Here is a 23,118-nt window from a genome sequence, read left to right as displayed (position 1 = left end):
ATGGAGCTTTTTGTGACAGGACCCACCCCAAAGCCTTGTGAAATGCTTTTATGCTTTGACTCAGCAATACTACTTCTGGGAATTTGTCACACAGATATCCTTGCACGTGCACCAAAAGTTGCTCTGTATACTCATTCACTGATGAACTGGTGAATGCACACACCATTCAGTACCACAACACTCTAAGAAGGAAAACTTGGAAATGACTTATTTTGTAATTTTATAAATATCTTGAAACTATTAAACCAACATATCCAGCAACCTGGATTTTAAAAGATAACAACTGTGTATCCTCACAATAGACTATATTATAGTGGAAAGATGAAGAAGCCATATATATATATATATATATATATATATATATATATATATATATATATATATGAAGAATGTAAAGATACCCCTAGGAAAAACAGGGGTACACCAGGTGAATGGGGAGGAATGCTACTTTACATGATATCATTTTATGTGCTTTAATTTTTGAATTGTGTTGAGTTTGCTATTGACTGAGAAACTGTCCTGCAGTATGACACTTCATAAGGCCATTGGTACCACAATCAAGCTGTGTGTCCCAGTTCCTCATAACCAGTAACTTTGTAGTGGAATCTTTACCTCTGCGATCCATTGTTTCCAGGGGATGTGATGGTGGGAAACCTTATTCAGGAAAAGAATCACTTTCAAGATGAAAACTAACTTAAAAGAAGTTATTGGCCTGTGGTTGTGTCTCTGAGAGATTGTCTTCCTGTGGGAGGGCCCAGCCCACTGTGGGTGGCACCATCCCTAGGAAGGTGGACCTAGGCTGCACAAGAAAGCAAGCTGAGGGAGCTGAAGCCTATGAATGAGACAGGAAGCAGTGTTCCCTGTGGTTTCTGCTTCAAGCTTCCGCCTTGAGCTCCTCTCTAACTTCTCTCAAAGATGAACTGTAATTAGGAAACATTGGTCAAATTAAACCTTTCTTCCCCAGTTTGCTTTTGGTCATAGTGTTTTATCACAGCAACAGAATAAACTAGGACAGACCCTATGCTTTTTCTCCTCTGCACGCACTGACCAATATTCAAGTACTGTGGTGGTAGGAAGGAGTGACTTAATGGAGTTCGATATGGCAGCCTCAGGCTCACCAACAATTCAACGTTGACCTTTAGAAACCAAGTATCTTTGAAAGATGTTATTCTGTGCCAGCATTAACCCACTCCAATGTCCTGAATAATAATGGCATGTCTTCCAGGGAACATACTTTGTGGTAGAGTGTGTGTGTGGCATGGGGGTTGCTATGGTTTCATCTCCTAAGACTTCTCATGTTTGAAATTCACTCTGTGGTGATAAGAGATGATGTAACCTTTAAGAGGTGGCCCTGTTGTGAGGTCTTAGGTCACTTGGAACATGCCTTGTCATATGACTCCTTTCTCTCAAGAGCTCCATCATGACATGAAAATATGTGCCAAGAGCTAAGGCTGGCATAGTGCCCTTGAACCTCCAAATCTGTACCCTAAATAAACACTCTTTTGTTTGTAAAGCACCCAGTCCTGGGTATTTTGTTACAGTTAAATAAATAAATAAATAAATAAATAGATAGATAGATAGATAGATAGATAAATAGATAAATAAATAAATAAATAAATAAATAAATAAATAAATAGGACTGACCAATCCAGGCATAATATTTTTGAAGTGTTACAACTGTTGAATTTTATTATGTCTCTCAAGTGGATTTAAACACACAACCTCCTGGCCCCAAATTAAAAAGTCTCCTTCTTCATCTATCCATTTCCTCCACACCCATTTCACCTACTGAGGCCTCTACTCAAGGATAGGCATCAAGTTCAGCCTGCACAGTGTTTCACATTCCTCTTGCCTTTCCTCCCCTTAGAACCGTTTTATAGAGTTCAGCTAAGCCTCTACCACCTAGATGTTGGGAACCGCACTAGTCCCTGTTCAGGCACCAAAAATGTTGAGGCCCTTTCCACTCCACGCTTGGAGGCCACTGTTTCCCGGCCCAAGCTGCTGCTCTGGTCTTCGGGTCAGGGTTCAGCAAGAGAGAGAGTGAGGACGGAAGAATGGAGACCAGACAGAGTGTGATTCAATCCCGTTTGTTCTTCAGTCTCTCTTCCTAGTCCAAGTCTCAAGTCTTGAGTTCCTAGTTCCTAGTTCCTAGTTGTACTCTTTCTAGTTCCTAGTTGTACTCCTCGTGTTCTCTTCCGAGTGTCTAATGTCTACTCCTACTCCTAGTGTCTGAATCTCTGTTACTCCAAATTGTTCTCTAAGTTGTACTCTCTAAAGTGTCTGATTCTCTCATCTCTCTTCTGTCTGCCTCTCGCCTTTATATGTCTCACTTCTAAGCCATGCCTTTTGGTCACACCTTTAGTCATGCCCTTAGGTCTTGTCTCTAAATCTGATCTCTAAGTCACACTCTTAAGTTACACACCTTTAATCTCACACACCTTTAATCTCACACACCCAAGGAAAGTCCTGGGTACCTAAAGCAAGATGTTATCAGAGTGTGCTGAGCTGTTGTAGGCTATTGTAATACAAGTCTCATATCAGGGTATATGGCTCAAGATGGCTGCAAAGCTGATAGCCACTTTCTGCTAAAAGTCGGCTCCCAGCACCTAGAAAGACTTCAGAGAAAAGATTATTTTTACTGACAGCTTGAGAATCTGCTCTGACTAGGGGGGGGGGGTGTTCATTAATTATTAGCATCTTATCTGACTAAGGAATCTCCACTTCCAGACTTGTAAACATATGCACCAAAGTTAGGACACAAAGTTGTCTCCAACTGTATACTGAGAAATCTCCAACCTTTCAACCCCCTATTCATCCAAGATTCATGGCTTCACCTCATCTCAGTATCCATGCCACAGGTAAGGCTCCTCATCCAGGGGAATACTCCCTGCCCCTCTAGTTGCCTTGCCACCCACATGACCAGCCTCATGGTCCGCTGTGTACCTGACCCCACCAGGGTGTAACTCTTGCCAGCCGACACCTCCCACTCAAGTCTTGAAGTTCTCTCCTTTTCAGCCTTAGGCTTTCTCCATCACATGAGGACTTCCATGGCTCAGATGGAAGGGCAATTATCACTCTCAAGAAAACTGTCCAGAAAAGGAAAAAGAAAAGAAAAAGAAACTGTCTATAGGTGCTGGGGGTTGGGGCCATGGCTGCATGTTCTAGCTGCTCTGTGCTTCCACAGACAACCACAAGGCGCATTCTCCGTGCTTTTGCAGGAGATGTGAGCTCCCGTTGGCCTCCCTTGCACACAATGCATTGGCTCTCTTCACCCCATACCACTTCCTGCACACCCTACTCTTCCTACTTCCCATAAACCACCTGCACTCAAATTTGTTTGGGGGTCTTTTTGAGGATCCTGAATTAAGACAACTACTTCAATACTCTAAGGTGCTGTCATTGTCTCCTGGGGAACTGCCTGTGGGTCCCCTGACAAATCTATTATGCTGAGGTCAGGACTTCGAATTGCTAGGATGACAACTATGGGTTTCTGGATCTGTGTGAAGGAGGCCCTGACCTAACCTACCTTGGAGAATGCTGTGAGTACACCAGAGGGCCCTAAGGGTCTGTTTGTCCCATATGTGAGCTGATAGACACGGGCAGGGAAGGTTGAAGCCAATAGCTGAAGTTGATAAGCACGCAGCTTTGAAAGAATGCCCTAAGGAGTATGTTCAGCTATCTGGCTCAGCGTCAGTCTACTCATATGAAACCAAAGCAAAACAACCAAGCCTTTTCTCCAGTCTGGAAGCTGTTCTTTCCAGCCACAGCACCAACCAAACCACAGCCTTGTCGTGGAAGGAAAGAAGCCAGGACTCCCGCCTTCATCATACCAGTGAAAGGGATAGGAAGGCAGGACAGCGGGTTAGTTTCACATAAGTTAGGACAGGCAGAACCCAATTCCAAATACTTTCCAAGTCCTCTACATGGGAAGTTTAAATTGTCAGCTTATTGGCCCCGCCCCATCTAGAAAAGTTCTCTGTGACCAACATACAATTACTGCTTTAGTGGGGGTACTTTATAAATCCCTCCGTTTCTGGGAGAAATAAAATAACTCCTCTAGAAACAAAGCAGGGGCCCTTGGGTCTCCTCGTATAGGCTGGAAGTTAGACGCAGATTGTTTTTGAATAGGCAAGGCTACTACAGGAAAGATCATCATAGTTTGGACCAGAACCTGGGAACCGAGGTTTTGTGCAGGGCAAGCCATGCCACCACCATAATTTCCAGCTTTGTCTCTTAAGGTCTGGATTGCAGTATGGGGGCCTCTCCTGCACCATTTCTAACGGAAGACTGGGCTTCACCCCTTACTTGCTGTCTCTGGGAACTTGAGACACACACACACACACACACACACACACACACACACACTCCAACTCTGAACACCAGTGGAAGCTAGAGCTGTTTGCAGAGGACAGTGCTCTGTCTCAAGGATGGCCAGCTGCTGAGGTCTCACCGGGTTCAAGAACTTACAGAGCTCATAGAAGGACCGGCCCGGAAGTCTGAGACCCTAATTCACCCTAGCTGGGTTGCAGGCGAGTCCCGGGGGCGGAGTCGGGCGCCGGGAGAGGCGGGACACCTGGGCCGGGACCCAGGCTGTGAGATGAGCTTCAGAGCAAAGCAGCAACTCCAGACCGATGAGCCTTTAGAAGCGCGAAGACAGCAGGACCGAGCGACACACGCCCACCAAGTAAGCAAGCCTCAGCCAGCTCTAGTTAGTGTCACCAGAGCCTGAGCAGCGCCCACCTACGGCAGCGCCACAGGCCAGGGGGTGCGCCCCTGGAAGCACCAAGGCAAGTGAGTGCCGGGTAGCCGCGGGCGGACTTGGGGCACCACGCGTCTGTTTCAGGAGGTCCCCTCCTGCCTCCGGACCCTGGGATTGGGGACTAGGGGACTTGGGTACAGCCCGGGAACCGCGGACTCAGTGGAAGGCGTGCGGACAAGGGAGGGGATGTGTGAGCGATTCCTGAGCCCTGCCTTGCAGGGAGCTCCGGTGCACCGCTTTGTTTCTTGGGTTTGAATTCCCCACTGGATACCTAATCCTGAGCCAGTGTCGCGCTGAAGCGAGTGAGAGACGCGGGGACCTGCAAACGGGCTCCCTCTTCCCACAGTCTACAGGCTGGTGCTGAGAAGCCGGCTGGAACTCCCGCTTATTTGTTCCCGGTGGCGATCTTTGGGAGACCAATAGATGCCCCAGAGGGTGGACACTGGGATCCAGACTCCACTGGAACACCCGCTGGTCAGGTAGGGTGGAGCGCGCAGCTGATTCGTGTGTAGCAAGTCGGGGTTTCACTAACGCCCGTGACTGCTGTTCCTGGCTAGAGTGGCGATTCCCGTCACCCGGGCTCTCTCCCGACCCTCGTAAGGCTGGGCAGACCTCGCTATCCAGTTTGATAGCTTCTTGCTACCCTTACACGTAGCTCCTGCACTGGCAGGTGTGCTGAGGTGGGAGAGGAAAGCCAAGCCGTTCATTGAGACAAACCAAGTGAAGTTGGAGTCCTCTCGCTTGCCCCATAGCAGCTACCTCCTGGGAGCTAACACTTTGGAGGCTCTTTCCTCTCCCTCCTGTGGACGCCTCGAGACACCAAGAATACAAAGTAGTTCTCAAGCAATGGACAGCCCCTAGACTCCCTGGTCGTCCCCATCCGATCTTACGAGGCTGCTATCAGTTCAATTTGGTCTCCAGCAGCCACCACTTCAGAAGACACAGACCGTGACAAGGCTCAGTTCCTCCTTAGTCGGGGTTGGCTGTGACTGGGAATCTGGGAACCTAGGGAAGGGGGTCCAGGAACTGAACCAGAGTCGTGGCCATCAACCTGGAGAGAAAGGATTTATCCTAGAACCGGGCTTCTTAAATTTTTCCATTCAGAAGGACCTCATTCACCAGAGAATTTCTTACATGTCCCTGGGTTTGTAAGTGTATAAAGTAGGAATATAATTCAAACACTTACTAATAATAAATCATTAATGTATTTAAAAACAATTCTTTGATATGCATACAATTTACCATTTATGAACAAGGAAAACAAATTTGCATAGCATTGAGATGGATTGCGCATTTTCACATACAGAAATCTTGTTTGAATATTTGGTACAGCATCTAGAACATTTTTCAGAGTTGAATGATACTTTGATTTTATAATTGTCAATGCTGGTGGGAATGCCTCTTCATAGAAATACATGGTACAAATGGCAAGCTTGCTTCAGGGCCGTTTCAGACACTGTTGGAAATTCTGTCCTAATTCCAAGCCAAATTTCATTTAATGATTTTTTTTTTTAATGAAACTCCAGTCAACTGCTCAAACAGCAATTCTTAAATTTTTATTTTATGTGTGTGCATATGTGTGCACATGTGTTTCTGTGTGCATTGTGTGTACATGTGTGTATGTGCATGTTTGTGTAAAGTGAGGGGGGTTACTGTCTGAGGCCAGAAGAGAGTATCAGTTCCCCAGAACTTGGAATTACAGGCAGTTATGAGCAACTCAGTGTTGGTGCTGAGAACTGAATTCCAAACTCTGGTCTTATTTAAGAGAGCTCCTTACAAGAACGACAAGCCCCTGTGACCACTAAGCCATCTCTCAGTTCTTCAAATAGAAATTTTTATTTTTTTCACCATTAATTTATTTATTCACTTGACATCCAGATCGCTGCTCACTCTCCTCCCAGTTCCTCCCTCACATATTCCCTCCCCTCTCCCCACTTCCTCTTCTCTGAGAATAGGACTATCCCCCCACCCTGGCACATCAAGTCTCTACACAGCTGGGCACATCCTCTCCCACTGAGGCCAAACAGGATAGCCCAGTTAGAGGAACAAATTGCACAGACAGACAACAGCTTTAGGGACGACCCCTGCTCCAGTTGTTGGGGACCCACATAAAGACCGAGCTGCACATTTGCTGCATATGTGGGGGGAGTCTAGCCCTTGTATGTTCTTTGACTGGTGGTTCTCTCTCTGAAAGCCAGCAAGGGTCCAGGTTAGTTGACTCTGTTGGTCTTCCTGTGGAGTTCCTATCCCCTTCGGGGCCCTCAGTCCTTCCCCCAACTCTTCTGTAAGAGTCTCCAAGCTCTATTCAACATTTGGCTGTGGGTCTCTGCATCCCTTTCAGTCAGTTGCTGGGTGGAGCTTCTCAGAGGACAGTTATGCTAGGCTCCTGTCTGCAAGCATAACAGAGTATCATTAATAGTGTCATGATTGGTGTTTGCCATGGAATTCAGAATTCTGGTCTTATTCAAGAGAGCCCCCTATAAGAGCAGCAAACCCCTGTGACCATTAAGCCATCTCTCAGACCTTCAAATAGAAATTTTTAAATCAAAACCTTTCAGTACAATAAATCCAAGGATACACTAATTTGTAGCTAAATGCAACAATATATAACATCCACTCTGTAGCATCCACTGTGTAGTCTTTGTTTTCCATAATTAGACTGTTATGTTTCGATGAGGACAAAAAGCTTTGTGTGTACAATAATTGTACAATTCACAGCACTCGAATTTGAGGCAAGGAGTTTCAGGCCCTGTTCGTGGGCACTGCAAAGCATGCTAGCACGTAAGGCAAAGTACACATGTGTGTTCAGAAGCAAGGCTACAATGAAATGTCCTGATACAACTTGGTTGAAGCTTGCCAGACACTGCCTGGATTCATTGTGTCTAATTTTGCTTTTTGAATTGATTTTTGTTCACTCAGAAACCATTTACGGTCACCTTTTTTTTTTTTTCAGTGCCGCATTCAGTTATGCAAGCCTCATAGTTTAAGAGTCTGGCTTCTAGAGCTCCTAAGCAAAGAACAGGAGAGTAGCAGGAAAACCACTCCCAGCCCCCACCAATACATTCCTGTCCAGCCCCTGCCTTGTGCCATTGTCTGATATGCTGTTGAGAGTAACAACAGTCAAACCAGCACTGTTGCTGGAAGAAGGGCAAGGGTACACATTCTTCTTGGGTTTCTATGGAGATTCCAGCTCATTCTGTGGCCAGCAAGCAGATGGCTTCCCATCTCCTTGGCCCTGGGTGGGTCTGGTTGAACTGTACCTAGGGGACTCTTAGGGAAATAGTACCAGATCTGATGTTTGCTGACCACTGGTTGTATCTCCCCCCCCAGAATCCTGGATGGTATCAGTTCTCCCCAAGGATTCCAACAGGGACCTGCACACGCTGACCCCAGCTGAAGTGCTGAACTCCACGTGGGCATATCTCCCTGATACACACCAGCCTATCTGTTGCATCATCAACATGGGAGACCAGAACAGAAACACTAGCTTTGCACCAGACTTGAATTCACCCCAAGACCATGTCTCCTTGCTCCCCTTAAACTACAGTTATAGTGATTATGACCTTCCCCTGGATGAGAATGAGGACGTGACCAAGACACAAACCTTCTACGCAGCCAAAATTGTTATTGGCGTGGCGCTGGCAGGCATCATGCTAGTCTGCGGCATTGGCAATTTTGTCTTCATCGCTGCCCTCGCCCGCTACAAGAAGCTGCGCAACCTTACCAACCTCCTCATCGCTAACTTGGCCATCTCCGACTTCCTGGTGGCGATCGTCTGCTGCCCCTTTGAGATGGACTATTATGTAGTACGGCAGCTTTCCTGGGAGCATGGTCACGTGCTCTGTGCCTCTGTCAACTACCTTCGTACTGTCTCCCTGTACGTCTCCACCAATGCTCTGCTGGCCATCGCTATTGACAGGTGAGGTTCAACTTCAGTTCTCACAGACTGGCATGGCTCCAGATGTGACGGCTCAGTGATTGGTCAAGGGGCTAGAGGAGACATTCTCCCGATGTGTTCTGTTCACTGACATTTGCACAAGTTGGAAGCTTCTGAGTCTCATAGTTCTTCTGGTCATGCTCTGAGATGTTGTCTCTGCTTCAGATACAGGTAGCACATGCCCTACAACACAGAGACAAAAAAAACAGAAAACTCAGGCAGCAACTATTGAAAAGCCATAGGAGAGTTAGCCAGAGCAGCTTCTAGTCAACACAATGGGTACCAAGTTTTTCACTGTAGCCAGATCCAGCTACAAAGCGTTCCATTGCTTAGGAAGCTTCCGGTGTCCCTGGTGATTTCCTCTGCCAGTCTTAGTAGTCAGTCTCTGCCAACGCAATTCAGTTCTGTACGTTCTTTAATCACTTTGTTAGAAGCGTGGAGCATGGAACATCCCTTCTGGTGTTTTTTGTTGCAGAGCTGATTTGAAAATAAGATGGCAGAATTGGCTTACAGGAAAGAGAGAAGGACATGTTTGCTTTTGCGGTTTTGCAAGTATCGGACAGGTTATTTACATATATTTGCATGAGCTGTCCCAGAAGTCCTTGCTCTGCTATAAATTTGTGGGTACAAATTGTAACAGCAGCAAATGAGAAATCTTGTGTGTTTCATTTATGTTCATAGTTTCAGGTCAGCATTGTCACCGGTGGTAGGGTGGGGGATTGGAGAGAATTTTGATGTACCCGCCCTTTTGAGCTGCTCTGAGATGCATTCTGAAGATGAGCTTCCTGGCCTCCCCTTTTGTCTCCTTCAGCTCTTCAGTTTCTCCCTTTTTCTGGGTGCTGTTTAGTGTTTTTTAATATGCCAGTTAGTTTGTTTTTTTTTTTTTTTTAGTTATATTAATAAAAGGCACAGAGGCAAGATACCTCTCCCTTTGTATAGCAAGATGCCCATGGAGAAAGCACCTTTATTACAACCCCGAGGCAACGCAGTCCAGAAACCAGCCTATGAAATGCATACATGCCAGCCAACTGCACAAAACTCCTCAGGAAAATCACAGACTAGCACTTGCTACAGTGGTAGAGTCTGCTTCCTGAGCCCCACCCACCCAAGTCGCCTGAATAGGAATCCCTTGAGCTGGGAGTTGCAAAAATCTGTGGTTTTATTCACTTTCCTGAGTGAGTCTAATGTTTGCTGAAATGAGAGTGATTGTTGTGTTCACGCCTCATCCTGTGTAAGCTGTGTCTGTGACATCAATCTTTCCGTCTTGTGGTGTGTCACCCTGGCGCAGACAGCAGAGGTTCCATTTCACCCTAGCCACCTCTTCTCCATGCAGCCTTCACACCCCATCAGCCATGCCTTGTCCCCCGACCCTGTATGACCATCATTCTCTGCCTTTCTTCCTGTCCCTCACCCACTGACCCCATCCCTTATGTTCAGCTCTAACTAAATCCAGTACCTGCCACTTGGCAACTTACGGTGGACACTCTGATGCTCTGTTGACCTGTCTCTTGCTCCCCAGGAGTTTCTATCTGCACTCTAAAACCCATGTTCATCCATATGAAGTGTCTGAGAATAAATCACTATTGCTGGCTTTTCCTAAGATATTCCTTTGCTTATGAAATCTCCAGAAGTCCCAATGTCACAGGATATAAATCCTGAGTCTAGCATGACCCTCCAATTCATATTGTGTATGGAGATATAGAAGTCCCCATCTATGTATTTTAAAAGAATCTTCATGTCTTTGGGCTTACCCTGCCTCTACACTAAGGTACCTATATCTTAGTTTGTGTTTTCCCCCCAAACCCTCTGACATGTGCAGGGATCCATGTGCAGGCGACACCAGGAAGTACTGTGTGGGAAATGAGAAGCGAGGATAGTAAATGCACCACTAAAGCTCTGTGGGTGATTGCTGCTAAGACACCCTTGGATATGAGTCACAGCGCAGAGTTCTCCCTGGCGTGGGAGGAGGGAGTTGAATTGTTTGTATATGGCTCTTACAAGTCATTGCAGAGGGCGTCTCTAAAATACTGCACAGGTAGCCATAAGGACTCTGAAAGCCAGAGAAAACCCCCGGACAAACAAAGAGGCAAGCATTGCTGTGCTAGAGTGCACACACATGCCGAAGCAGCAAAACAGAGAGGAGTGAGGGAGTATATACCAAAGTGGTGAGAACGGAGGAGGATGGGAGAGCACATGCTGCCATGGTAAAGGGGGCGGGGCGGGGCGGGCTATGGAGGGAATATACTGAAGGATAAGATCGATCGAGAGGGATGGCAGCATCTGCCAGGACCGCTGCAGGTTTGTGGCTATGCTGACTCCCGTTTATGAAACACAGAAATACAAGCAATAGAAGATGTAGATTTTGAACTCAAGAAGCTTTTTTTTTCCATGTAAAAACTGGGAATTATCAAACATTGAGAATAATAATAAAAATACAGTGACTTGTAAATGCTAGCTTTTCAACAGAGGCAAGAGTCTCTCGCCTCTATATTCCAGAATGACGTTGAACTCTAATTTTCCCGCCTTAGGCTACTGAGCACTGGAATAACCCTTAAATCTAGACCTAGCTCCTCAGGAAGCATATACTTGCCATGGCTGACAGAGGAGCTAGATGGAGGGGAGGGGCAGCTTCCTGAGGTTCCTAAAGCCTCCCAGTGGAGCACATCTGACAAGCACAGAGGAGCTCCTGGGTAGGTGCGGGGGTTCTGTGAGGCCCACAGATTAAAGCAGCACGCGGAACCTCCGGCCTTAGAGCAAAGTATTAATAAGTAGCACCTACTGCCATCATCAGCTTCGAAAATAATCAGAAAAATGGATCAGACATCCCTACCCTTCCCTGATGGTGCTGATTTTAGAAAATAGGTCTTTTTACTGGGGCCATGTTGGGTGGCCATGTTGTTTCCTGGGATCCTCTTTTTAGTCACCTCAGATATGGAAACAACGTAAGTTTCTTGTGAGTTAGAAGAGACTCAGTAGTCACTGCTTTCCCACCACACAGGTTCTCTCCTAAGAGCCTCTAGAAGGACTACCACCTGCCGGCCCCCACCTTGTTGGACTTCTGACCTCCAACACTGCATTCTCTCTATGGTATCATTTCAAGCTAGGGCGTTTATTATCAGGGCTACAGGAAACAGCCACCCAGTGAGTGGAGCTTAAGCACCAGTCCATGCTCAACCTGGGCTCCTGCAGAAGCACCAGTCTCATTTCTTCAAACATGCCTGTTCTGCTGTGCAGAAACTCCAGAAGGGCCACCGCATGTTGTGTTTGGAAGCTGAGCCCGGAGACTATGCTCATGCAGAGGAGGTGCTATTTCTAGTGGCAGAGAGTTGAAGGAATCCAATGACCTCAAAAGCATACACACACACTCACACTCAGGCAGACAGTTGGCAACAGAGACCTTGCAGATGTCTCTCTTGCCAACAAATGACTCATAGGAAACAACCAGCATACGCAAAGTACTATAACTCCGTCATACATTATGGATGTTTACTTTCTTGGAAGCTGACACAAATTCTGACAGATTGTCAATTAAGCCATTATTATCTCCACTTCACAGATGCAGAGACTGAGTCTCAGGAGCGTAAGTTATTTATCCAAGTGCGCAGTTTGGAAACAGACCTGCCTAACACCTTCCGAGTCAGTGCTCTTGCCTTTCTGATTCACTTGAAGTTAGTAATGAATTTTGGAATGTCCTTCTTTTTTTTTTTTTTCATTTTATTTTATTTACATTTAAGATGCCATCCCCTTTCCCCATTTCCCCTCCCTAGAAAACCCCTGTCCCATGCCCCCCTTTCCTTTTTGCTTTTATACAATTTTTTTAAATGTTAATCAAAGGATTTATAAGTTTGGTAATGCTCCGGAATGTCCTTCTGACTAAGAAAGATGTGTTGGATGACAAAGTATTTAAGTGTAAGAATTGAGGATAGCCAGGCAGCGTGTGTGTGTGTGTGTGTGTGTGTGTGTGTGTGTGTTTGTTTAATACTAGCCTGATCTACAATTAAGTTCCAGGCCACCCAGGAGGAAGGTGGTGGGGAAATGACAATAAAATAAGCAGAAATGTGAAGGTTTTTGCATTAGTTATTGATATACTGTGAGTTATTGGTACACTGTGAGTTATTGATAACTGTGAGTTATTGATATACTGTGAGTTATTGATATACTGTGAGTTATGGATATACTGTGAGTTATGGATATACTGTGAGTTATGGATATACTGTGAGTTATGGATATACTGTGAGTTATTGATATACTGTGAGTTATTGATATACTGTGAGTTATTGATATACTGTGAGTTATTGATATACTGTGAGTTACTGATATACTATGAGTTATTGGTACACTGTGAGTTATTGGTACACTGTGAGTTATTGACATATTATGAGTTATTGATACACCAGGAGTGGTGACAGGACCAGATTGAGAGCAGTTTTAAGTCATAAATTTGTTTTCTAGTCTCTAAGGACTTTGGATTTAGTACAGTACACAAAGTAATGAATGCCCGACAAAGGTATTTGTTACAAATCCCTCAGACCGTGACTGTGCTGCACTGCATGCTAAGGAGGAGCAAAGTAATTCGAGGGGCTGTGGCTGCTGATCCTTAAAATAGAGGCTGTACTTGGTAAGGTGGAGCCAATGGATGGCAAAGGTTCTTACCTGAAGGAGGCAGCAGTGTCATAATAGGCCTACGTGAGGAAGACCCCACTGGCCACTGCTGGCTTTGAAGGGAGGAGAGGCTATGAACCAAGAAATATAGGCAGTTCTTGAAAGGTTAGAGACCCAAACAACCCAACCCAAACAAAAGCTCCTCCCACCAGGTTGTCCTTGAGAATCCCTAAAAAGTGCCACCTGCTGGCACCCAAGATTACCCAGTGAAACCATGTCAGACTTCTGACCCCAACACTGCACTAGCACAGTGATGCCATTTCAAGTATCACTTTTATTGGAAAGGCAACAGGAAACAGTTTGTCCAGTTATCACAGAGAGAGAGACAGCGACTGTGAGATGTCTTGGTCAGGTGGAGAGGGTGCCTATCTGTTCACCTCCCCAGCCCTGTAATGCTCGTCCTCCTAGCCTGGTCACACAGATAGGTAGAAAGCTCCAGAAGTTGCTGTGGTTAACACCCAGCAGGGGCCCCATGGTTGGGATGGATCCAGCTGTCTCCTCCACATCCAGAAGCCTCGGGTATGGAATCCATTGGAGAGTCACCAGCAAGCAGGTACAGATTGGACAAAATAGCAGAAATACGGCAAGGGACAGACAATAGTAACATGGCAGAGGGATTCTAAGTCATGTCAGGGTTTTGGAAAGGTGGCCAAAGGGTTTGGTCAGAAAAAAAAGTCAGAATTTTCTCCTGCTCTTGGCCCACACCGTTTGTGAACATCAGACATGGCAAAGATGTACTTGTGAGATTTTCAGTAGATACTTCCTGCTCTTGGCCCACACTCTCGCTTCCAGGATGATTTGTCTCTTATCTACTTCTCATGCCTCTTCTCTTTCTTCACCCTTCCTACCACCCTTCCTGCCCCCCACCACACCCCACATAATACACAGAAATCATTCCAGGACCCAAATATCTAAATCGTTATCATGCCATCTCTCTGGAAGCAAACCACACAAGTGAGCTCATTTCCCACGAAGGCTCCAGGCTGTCTGCCTTGAGCAGTGTGACTCCTTTGCGGTACTCCATCGAGATGCCTTCGTCACACTCTCTTGAGTGTGAAGTGGCAAGGGGAGGTGCATGTGCACGCTTCGCAACAGGAGGCTTTGTTCTGGTATCTGCTGGCCACGAACCTGGGCATGTTGCTTATTTCTTACTAGAGTCCTGAATCCCACTTAATCCCACCACCTCCAGAGTGCAGGCTGATGTCTAGCAGGAGGGGGAGGAAGCCCGAGCAGTGTCCACACCTCGATCTGAGCTACACAGCTCTTCTTTCACCTTAAATCATGAGGGATTTGGAATAAGATCTTTAGGAGTCCCGTGTTCATGCCAGGATGGTAAGATTGAAAACTCAAAAGGTATACAGCATCCTGAACAGATGAGCATGAGTGTCTACTGGAAACTACTCACGCAGGTACATCCTTACTGTGTTTAATGTTCACCGACTGTTGAGGTTTGGTTTGTTGCTGTGTACTATCATGCTAAGTTATAATGCTAGACCTGAAGGTCTAGGCCGGGAGTGAATTCTCGCTGTTACCAGCTTTTGTTGTGCAAACCTTGTTCCTAAATTGAAAACTATTGCTTAAATAAAAAATGTCTATAACCAATTACTGAAGGGATTAGAGATGGGCAGGTTGAGTTACCTGCTGAGCAGGGCAGGAAGAGAAAGAGAAGGATGCAGGAGAGAGGAGGAAGCCATCATGGCCAGGAGAAACAACGAGTGTTTGGGATACATTGCTGAGGTTGTAGCCAGGTCAGTGGTTAGAAAAATAGATTAGGGGTTACCACCTGCCCCTCCCACAGCATTGTTAAAGACAAATAAATTGACCATTGTCTGAGTCTCATTCATTCATAAGCTAGACAGGGATAAGATCAAATTGGCTGTACTATAACAAACATTCTGTAAGGTAAATACCATTTGTCTCGGGTTGTATTCAGGGAAATAAATCTCAGAGAGAAAGGTAAACTCCCTGATCCCTATGTCAGGCAAGGGAGAAAAGCCGGGTTGCTTTAACCCATTAGCTGTCCATTAAATCCTTGCTCTAAAAGCCAAGTGGGGCTGTTAATGAGCTAATGCTGCTTAAACCTGGGTCCGAGGCACCTGGGGATTCATTGTGCTGTTCCAGCTCTCTGGGCTGGTTAAAAAAACGATCGCGCTTCAAAGTATAACCGTCATTGCTGGCTTCCCTCTCCCTTCAGATATCTCGCTATTGTCCACCCCTTGAAACCACGGATGAATTATCAGACCGCCTCCTTCCTGATCGCTTTGGTCTGGATGGTCTCCATCCTCATCGCCATCCCCTCTGCCTACTTCACCACAGAAACCACCCTCGTTATCGTCAAGAATCAGGAAAAGATCTTCTGTGGTCAGATCTGGCCGGTGGACCAGCAGCTCCGCTACAAATCCTACTTCCTCTTCGTCTTCGGGCTTGAGTTTGTGGTTCCCGTGATCACTATGACCCTGTGCTATGCAAGGATCTCCCAGGAGCTCTGGTTCAAGGCTGTACCTGGCTTCCAGACGGAGCAGATCCGCAAGCGGCTGCGTTGCCGCCGCAAGACAGTGCTGTTACTCATGGGTATCCTCACAGCCTACGTGCTGTGCTGGGCGCCTTTCTATGGCTTTACCATAGTGCGAGACTTCTTCCCCACGGTGGTTGTGAAGGAGAAGCACTACCTCACCGCCTTCTATGTCGTAGAGTGCATTGCCATGAGCAACAGCATGATCAATACTATATGCTTCGTGACGGTCAAGAACAACACCATGAAGTATTTCAAGAAGATGCTGCTGCTCCACTGGAGGCCCTCTCACTACGGGAGTAAGTCCAGCGCTGACCTCGACCTCAAAGCCAGTGGAGTGCCTGCCACAGAAGAGGTGGATTGTATCAGACTGAAGTAGCCTGCAGGTGTTGCCCAAGGAAAAACTCAACATTCGATACTCAGTGTATCACACGCTATCAACCACTCACAAGCTACATGGAAAGATACAGCTGTATTCATGCTCTCCTGCTTTAGTGTATCGGATGCTTCTATGTCATAACATACAGCACAACTGATGTCTGCACAACACCTCAAGAGACTGGACACAAATAGTAACAAGTGACATGGACTGAGGGCTTCTGTCTGCAAACCACACCAACAGATTATTCAAGGACAAGAGCTGACATTTGAGGATTACCTGCAAAGTGCAGATATATATATATATATATATATCCATCCAGGTCACTAGGAAGAGATCACAAATGATTAGCCAGGATCATGCTCCATATTCTTTCATTCTGTATCTTTTCTGCACAGAACTGTCAAAGGCAATAGAATAAAAGCACTTAGGCATACTAGAAATGTAAGGATAACTCCATCAATATGGAGACCACAGCTTCATAGGAAGAGGGTCCAAACAGCATACTGACTTTCTCCACTCAGCTTCAGTTATCTCCTTAGATATTCTGTACTTATCTGCAATGTTGTAATTTCAAATGAGAGGGGGGAAAAAGGCTTTACCATGGATGTATCGAATCTCATCAGCCTATAGGGTGAAGATGAGAGCTCCTGAGACAAGAAATGTATCCAGTTCTGGATACTTTAATGCCAAGGATTTCAGGGCTCTGGGGTCATGGAGGAAGAGAACACAGAAAGAACAGAGGTTTCCAGTGGCAATGGTATAATCTGTCCACTTGCTATGATTCGGACAATTTTTTAGAACATACTCTGACTTACAAAAGGAGCTCTACTTGAGATCCAAAGATCCGAGTAAAAGTCCTAACTCCAGGACTCATCTCTGTGTGTCTCCACTTTAATGAAATGGGAATAATGAACACGGATCATTAGGAACATCAGCCCTGAAGTCATGGTGTGGATGTGATTTTCACCGATTCCCTTGTTAAGAGTGTGATACCGAAGAGCTCATTAGAGGGAGTTTGGAACGGAGAAACAGCTCCACAGTTTTCACCCCTCTTCTTTGGATCAGAGACCACTGAACTCATTTTGAAGTAGCATATCTATAGTGGGGCATAAAGGTCTCCCCGTCACAGAGTGCAATCAAGAAGATACAGTCAAGGCCCATAACCCCTGTAGTCTTAGACAGTCTTCCCAACATAGCACTGGTGGACCCCAGGACTGAATCCACTTGTATTATTACATCATCTACTGAACACTAGGGTTGATCAGGTTGGCTAGATGGGTATTTCCTTCCTCCTTCACAGCCCCATATGTTTCCTTCCCTTAAACTGCACACTCAGTTACCAAGGAAGACCTCCTTAAACACAGGAGGACCATTATTCTGCCCAGGACACAGGAGTGTCATGCTTCCCTGATAAACCTCTAAATAACCTCTCCAGTAGACACTGCACCCTTCGCGTGTCAACAGAATTTACCTCTTTCTTGTATTTAAACATATCATCCTCCTTTTGTTTAGATTTAACTAGAAAGCATTCCTGTAAACATCAATGTGTTTGTTATATCGCAGTGAAAAGGGGTATGTTGTTATCATATGGAATAAATAACATACAGAATTATAATCACAATGCCCAAAAGGTTACCTACTAGTGTTTTATGCTATGTTTATATGTTTGATGTAAATGAAGCTGTGGAACTGTCTGAGCAACTCGAGCCTGAAATGAGGGAATTCCCAAAGGGGTTCTTAGAGCAGGGCCATCTCAGACTAGCAGCTGGCCTCATGTCTGTGCTCTCTTGGGAGTGTGTTCTTGAATGTGAGTTAGAAGGAAACCATTATCCTATGTGCCCCTTGTTTATAAGTGATTTTTAAAATGCGGGCTTCTTTTCACTTAAAGAATATTTATGCGTCTGGTTAGAACTAAGGTAATAAGTTAATTACATTTGTGTTCAGTCTTCCCAAGACTAATTAAAGGCAAGCTTAAGACACTTTTAACATGTCAAGATAAGTACACACTTATGCCTACTATTTCATGTAGAAAGTTAATCTCATCTAGCAAAGCCAAATAGATCTATTTTCTTGGCCACAGTTCGAGAAAAGATGGTTATATGATGAAGCTGTTACAGATTTTTGTTAAGCATCCAACATTTAAAATGAGTTACTTCTAAATTTGGAGAAATCAAAAAATGCTTCAGGCCCTGAGGCCTGACAAACAACTCCAGACTTCACAAGGAACAATGTGACATGTGGGAGGTAATTGGAAATCTTGACACAAGTTCTGTTTCTACTTAAAAATGGTGACTCCAAAACCCATCTCTGCAACTGGCTGTATGCTCCCTTGGCTGCAAAAAGACACACACACACACACACACACACACACACACACAAACACACACACACATCACTAGGACACCAGACCAAGAAGTGCCTTGAGAACATAACATTTAGCTCCTTTCTTTGGTGGATCTGAATTCAAAGAAGGAAATGACGTATAACAGGTTTACAGTTAATTTCCTACTAGAGCTAAAACCTTGTCCTAGGATTTTATCTCCAGGACGATGAGCAGCTTTCAGTGACTGCCTACACCTTAGTCCAAAGGACCTGGCACACTGTGGTGGCAGCTTCCAGAATATGTAGAATCTTAAGTCTCTAGGTCACTTTGCTTGTTCATTAAAAAGAAGTTAAATCCCCATTCTGGATGCCCTGCAGCATATAAACTAAGATCAAGAGACAAAGTGTGGGTTTGTACACAAAGATTCCTTGTAGATAGCTGTTGGAAGTTCATGGTACCCAGTTCTAGCCAGAAGATATTCAAAAAAATAACATCCAGTTCTTGTAAATGAGCATTTCTCTAAAAGGTTTCCCATTGTGCATTTTAATTAATATTAATTTTAACATATACTCCCTTTTCTACATACAGTTGAAAGTAGTATGTATATGTATCCTCTTGAGTTGTTACGATACATATGTATATGCATAGTCTCGTTGTTGTAGGATTGCATGTTTGTAAGTTTGTTTACAATCTACAATGTATTTGTAATCCCCAAATCAGAACTCGTGATGCTTTATTGACATGTGTACAGGCATACAAAATAGCGACTTTTGACTGATCCAATGCATGTGTTTCCAGTAGAGGCTGAACAAGCTGAGACTCTGCCTTCTTATTTCAGCTGTAAACAAGTATTTGGTACAGGACAGGAGGGACATTTACCTTACAGTGCAAGAGTCCCACTTGTACTTCATACTGTATAAAGAAGGGCCTGCACATACACACTGCTAACAGCTTGTTTGTTCTGAGCTAACCTTTAGCCTATATGTGATCAAAATGGTGGCTCAGGAGGAGTAGGAGACTTGTCCACTAAGATACTCCTTTCTCCACTCCCCCTCCCAATCTCCATCCCTTGGCTACATAGAAAAGTACAGGAGGAGACAAGGAGAGAGCCACCAACACTTAGGATCTCAGAAACTAGGCTGACCACCACCTGGCCAGAGGGCAATCTCAAATGTGGGAATAATTGGTGTCCTTTGTGCTGGTTCACTATAAAATTATGCTAACCAGAGTGGACCAAAGCAGACGGATCTCTCTCTGACTTCTCAGAAGCTGGCTCTCTGGATACAACAGTCTATAGATTCTACTCCTGTCTCTGATCACTGGTTTCTGTGATGGCGGGCAACATGGACTTTAGTATCCTGTCACATATGCCTTCAAAGTACATTTAAGTCATGTGTTAACATTTGAGGGCCTTTTCTCATCTGTCTCATTGTTTATAGGACCCCAAAATGGTGCTTCCGTGATCTCTGGTGTTCCCAAGTACAAAGCAGCTATGACATATCTTACATAAAAAATAAATATGTTAGAGTTTTGTTTTAGTGGCATTGGCCATGAACTCAATGTCAAGGAAGCTAGTATGTGTTAAATAAAGTTATATTTAAATGGAAGCATGCATTTAAAAGATTGTATGGTGACCAGTTGACAGAATGTGACCAGTGGCCTCAGGGGTGTGACCCTAAGCTTTCCTTATGAGCAACTGATTAGTATTTGCTAATTCTTTCATATGTATAATATTTTCTAATTCTACATTTAATAACTTTATTGGACATTCTTGTGAAGAATAAGGATTAAGTCCTGTCTCTTGAGTTCAAGCTTTGTTTGACATAACACATAATTTGGGACTCTAGCTAAATGAAACCTGAAGGCTTAAGATTTTAATTAATCAAACTGTCATTTTCTCACAGCATCCTTGCCACCACCTCCTTCCAAGTCTGCCACTGTGATGCAAATTGAAACCCTTGAAGAGAGAGCCCTGTAATGGAAATGTACACACTTACACAAGACACAGTCCAGACTTTTTGCAGACCACATGTCCTAAAAAGAAGCTTTCTCCCCATTAAAAATCTGAGAGCTAAAGGCTGGCAGTTCTGTAGTGCTGTTATAGACAGAGAAGAAGACAATTGCACACACACACACACACACACACACACACACACACACACCTCTTTATCCCACAGTGGAAAGGAGGATAGCACTGTGGAAGACTTTAACTGAGTGTTTATGTGGCATTTCAAAAGAAAGAGGCTGATCTTTGTAAATCCGTGGTGAGAGACTGTTGTTAATAGACAATGTTATTTCTTTTCTGTTCTTTTTGTTGTTTGGGGGTCTTTTTGTTCTGTTTGTTTTTGACACAGGATATTTCTATGTAGCTCTGGCTGTCCTGGATCTTCCTAGGTAGACCAGGTTGGCTTCTAACTCACAGAGATCCACCTACCTCTGTCTCCTGAGTGCCGAGATTAAAGTGTGCACCACCACACTTGGCTGCAATGCTATGTCTTCCAACAGACCCAGGAACACAAGATGTAAACGTCTGAGACGAAAGAAAGAATCCCTTCAATACAAATGATGTTTAGCTCCACCTAGGAGATGTGGTCTCAAAGATCATGGTGAAAATTATAAAAGAAAACCTGCTTCTGTGTGTCTCAGCTGTCTCTGACAATTACTACTGTCCTTGAATAGAGGAATATCGAAGTCACATGGCCTTCCACCCAATTCAACATCCCTACCTGAGAAATATAAAGGAGGAAGAAGCTTGTCTGCAAATATACAGATTGCAGACCTTGAAGAAACAGCTTGTTCTGGGCTGCCCTGTGGAATTGAGAATGGCAAAAGGCCATCTCTTAACTGCTGGAAGCATCTTAATGAAAGCTGCGAACCTTCCTACTTATACTTCTGTAGGGGCACTGAAAGGGATAAGGCATAACAGGTAAGGAAAGTTAGGCCAGCCTCACTCCAGCCCAGTGACAAACACTAGAGATGGGCAGTAATGACCAGGGAATGGAGAGAGTTAGTTACAGGTGTCTCTAGATCACCAGCAGCAAAAAGAACACAGAAGTGATCTAGGAGCCATGATACCCTGGTTTCTCACTCATTCACAGACATAAAATACTTTAAAAGAAACTATTGCCCTATTAATTAAGGTCAAAGTCTACAACTGTCCGGATAACCTTCTGGTGCTTGAGGCAATATAGAGGATTGACTCACTGCAATGGCAGGGCTTCTGTCTGGGAAGTTCAACCCCACTCCTACACCTCTACCTGCAGAATGTCACATAGCCTTGGTTAAGATTACAGGATCAGCTTCCTTTCTCCCAATAAGAATCCATTCTGCTTACATCTGTACATCTGAGATTCCTGAAATGCTTCCCCATGCTAATGAAGCATTTCACTACTTTACACCTTCAGCCAGTGACATTTGCCCATTCTGGATGTTCCTAACCCCAGTCCCCAAAACTATATAAGCCTTGAATCACCCCAAGTAAAGTTAGTTGATCTGTCTCCTTGCAGCTGGTCCTGGTGTCATCATTCAGCTTAAATACTCAGAGCTTTCAAACCCCCATCTGTCATTTCTACTCCCTTTGCCCTCGTAGACTGATATCAACCAATGATCCCCAAGGGCAGGAAGGGTCACATGGCCAAGAGGCTGGGCCATCAGAAATTCTTCTCAAATATAGTGAAATGTTCTGCTTTAGTCCATTTTCTGTGGCTATAACTGAGTACCTGAAACTGAGTATGTTATGAAGAAGTTTCTTTATAAGAGTTCTAGAGATTGTAATGTCCAAGGTTGGGGATGGGTATAGTTGATGTGGGCTTCTTGCAGAGGCTTTGGTAAGGACTGTCTGCAGAGTTCTAAGACAGCATGTGACAGAACATGGTGTGTACTCGAGACAAAGCTGATCTGGACTTTCTAATGTACTTCTCTTAAGACAACCTATCAACCAGTGAACCCACACAGAAGCAGAGTTTAGGTCACCTCCCAAAGACCACACGGCTCACAGAGACCACCCCTGTCTCCACAGGAAGATGTCTGCAGCTTTCAGCACGAGTCACACCAGAGGCAAGGAGCACCAGGTAGACCACTGAGACAAAGCTCCACTTTGGGGCTTGATTTCCCACTGATCCTGTATCTCCCAGCTTATTCCTGTTTCCTTTCCTCTCCTCAACCTAATATCCTTTCTGCCTCAGAAAACCAAGCTCACCTATGTCAGGATCCTTGCTGCCCACCCTCTTTCTTCCTGCACCAAGCAGTATCTTGATAACAAGTGACTTCAAGTCAGTTGGTTCAAATGAGAGAACTTGGATGAAAGTGGCATTTGTACCAGTGGAGTGGGAATCAGGAGGATGGGTGTGGCTCCCAGAGACCAGCAGCAGGCAACCTCTTCCCCTAGGACAAAAGACAAGTGTAGGAAAGGGGCATGGGAGTCAGCTTGGAAGGGTCAGTCTGGAAGAAAGGAGTTCTGTCTAGCATGCAGCTATCTCCCTGCTATCTGCCCTTGAGTCTCAGTAACTCCTTTCATTGGTCAATTCTAGCCGAAATCTAGAAT

At 45.0% G+C, this 23,118-nt stretch overlaps 1 protein-coding gene across 1 annotated transcript; it reads left to right on the top strand.

Annotated features, from left to right (window-relative positions):
* Window positions 1–4,603: 4,603 nt before the first annotated feature.
* On the top strand, window positions 4,604–21,665 carry Prokr2 (prokineticin receptor 2). The gene is made up of 3 exons (XM_034496546.2): window positions 4,604–4,791; window positions 8,090–8,678; window positions 15,553–21,665. Exons 2-3 carry the CDS (start codon window positions 8,098–8,100, stop codon window positions 16,247–16,249), a joined length of 1,278 nt encoding a protein of 425 aa, XP_034352437.1. The 5' UTR covers window positions 4,604–4,791; window positions 8,090–8,097; the 3' UTR covers window positions 16,250–21,665.
* The last annotated feature ends 1,453 nt before the right edge of the window (window positions 21,666–23,118 follow it).

The sequence above is a fragment of the Arvicanthis niloticus genome, chromosome 2, assembly GCF_011762505.2.
Source record: "Arvicanthis niloticus isolate mArvNil1 chromosome 2, mArvNil1.pat.X, whole genome shotgun sequence".
In the NCBI taxonomy this organism is placed as follows: domain Eukaryota; kingdom Metazoa; phylum Chordata; class Mammalia; order Rodentia; family Muridae; genus Arvicanthis; species Arvicanthis niloticus.
Note: the sequence above shows the minus strand (reverse complement) of the source record. Positions and strands in the feature narration are given on the sequence as shown.

What these genes read in the sequence shown, in the direction of transcription:
- Prokr2 (XM_034496546.2), top strand. Translation starts at nt 8,098, where the DNA reads ATGGTATCAGTTCTCCCCAAGGATTCCAACAGGGACCTGCACACGCTG. An exon ending in CTGGCCATCGCTATTGACAG is followed by an intron (nt 8,679 to 15,552) that starts GTGAGGTTCAAC and finishes CTCTCCCTTCAG; the next exon opens with ATATCTCGCTATTGTCCACC.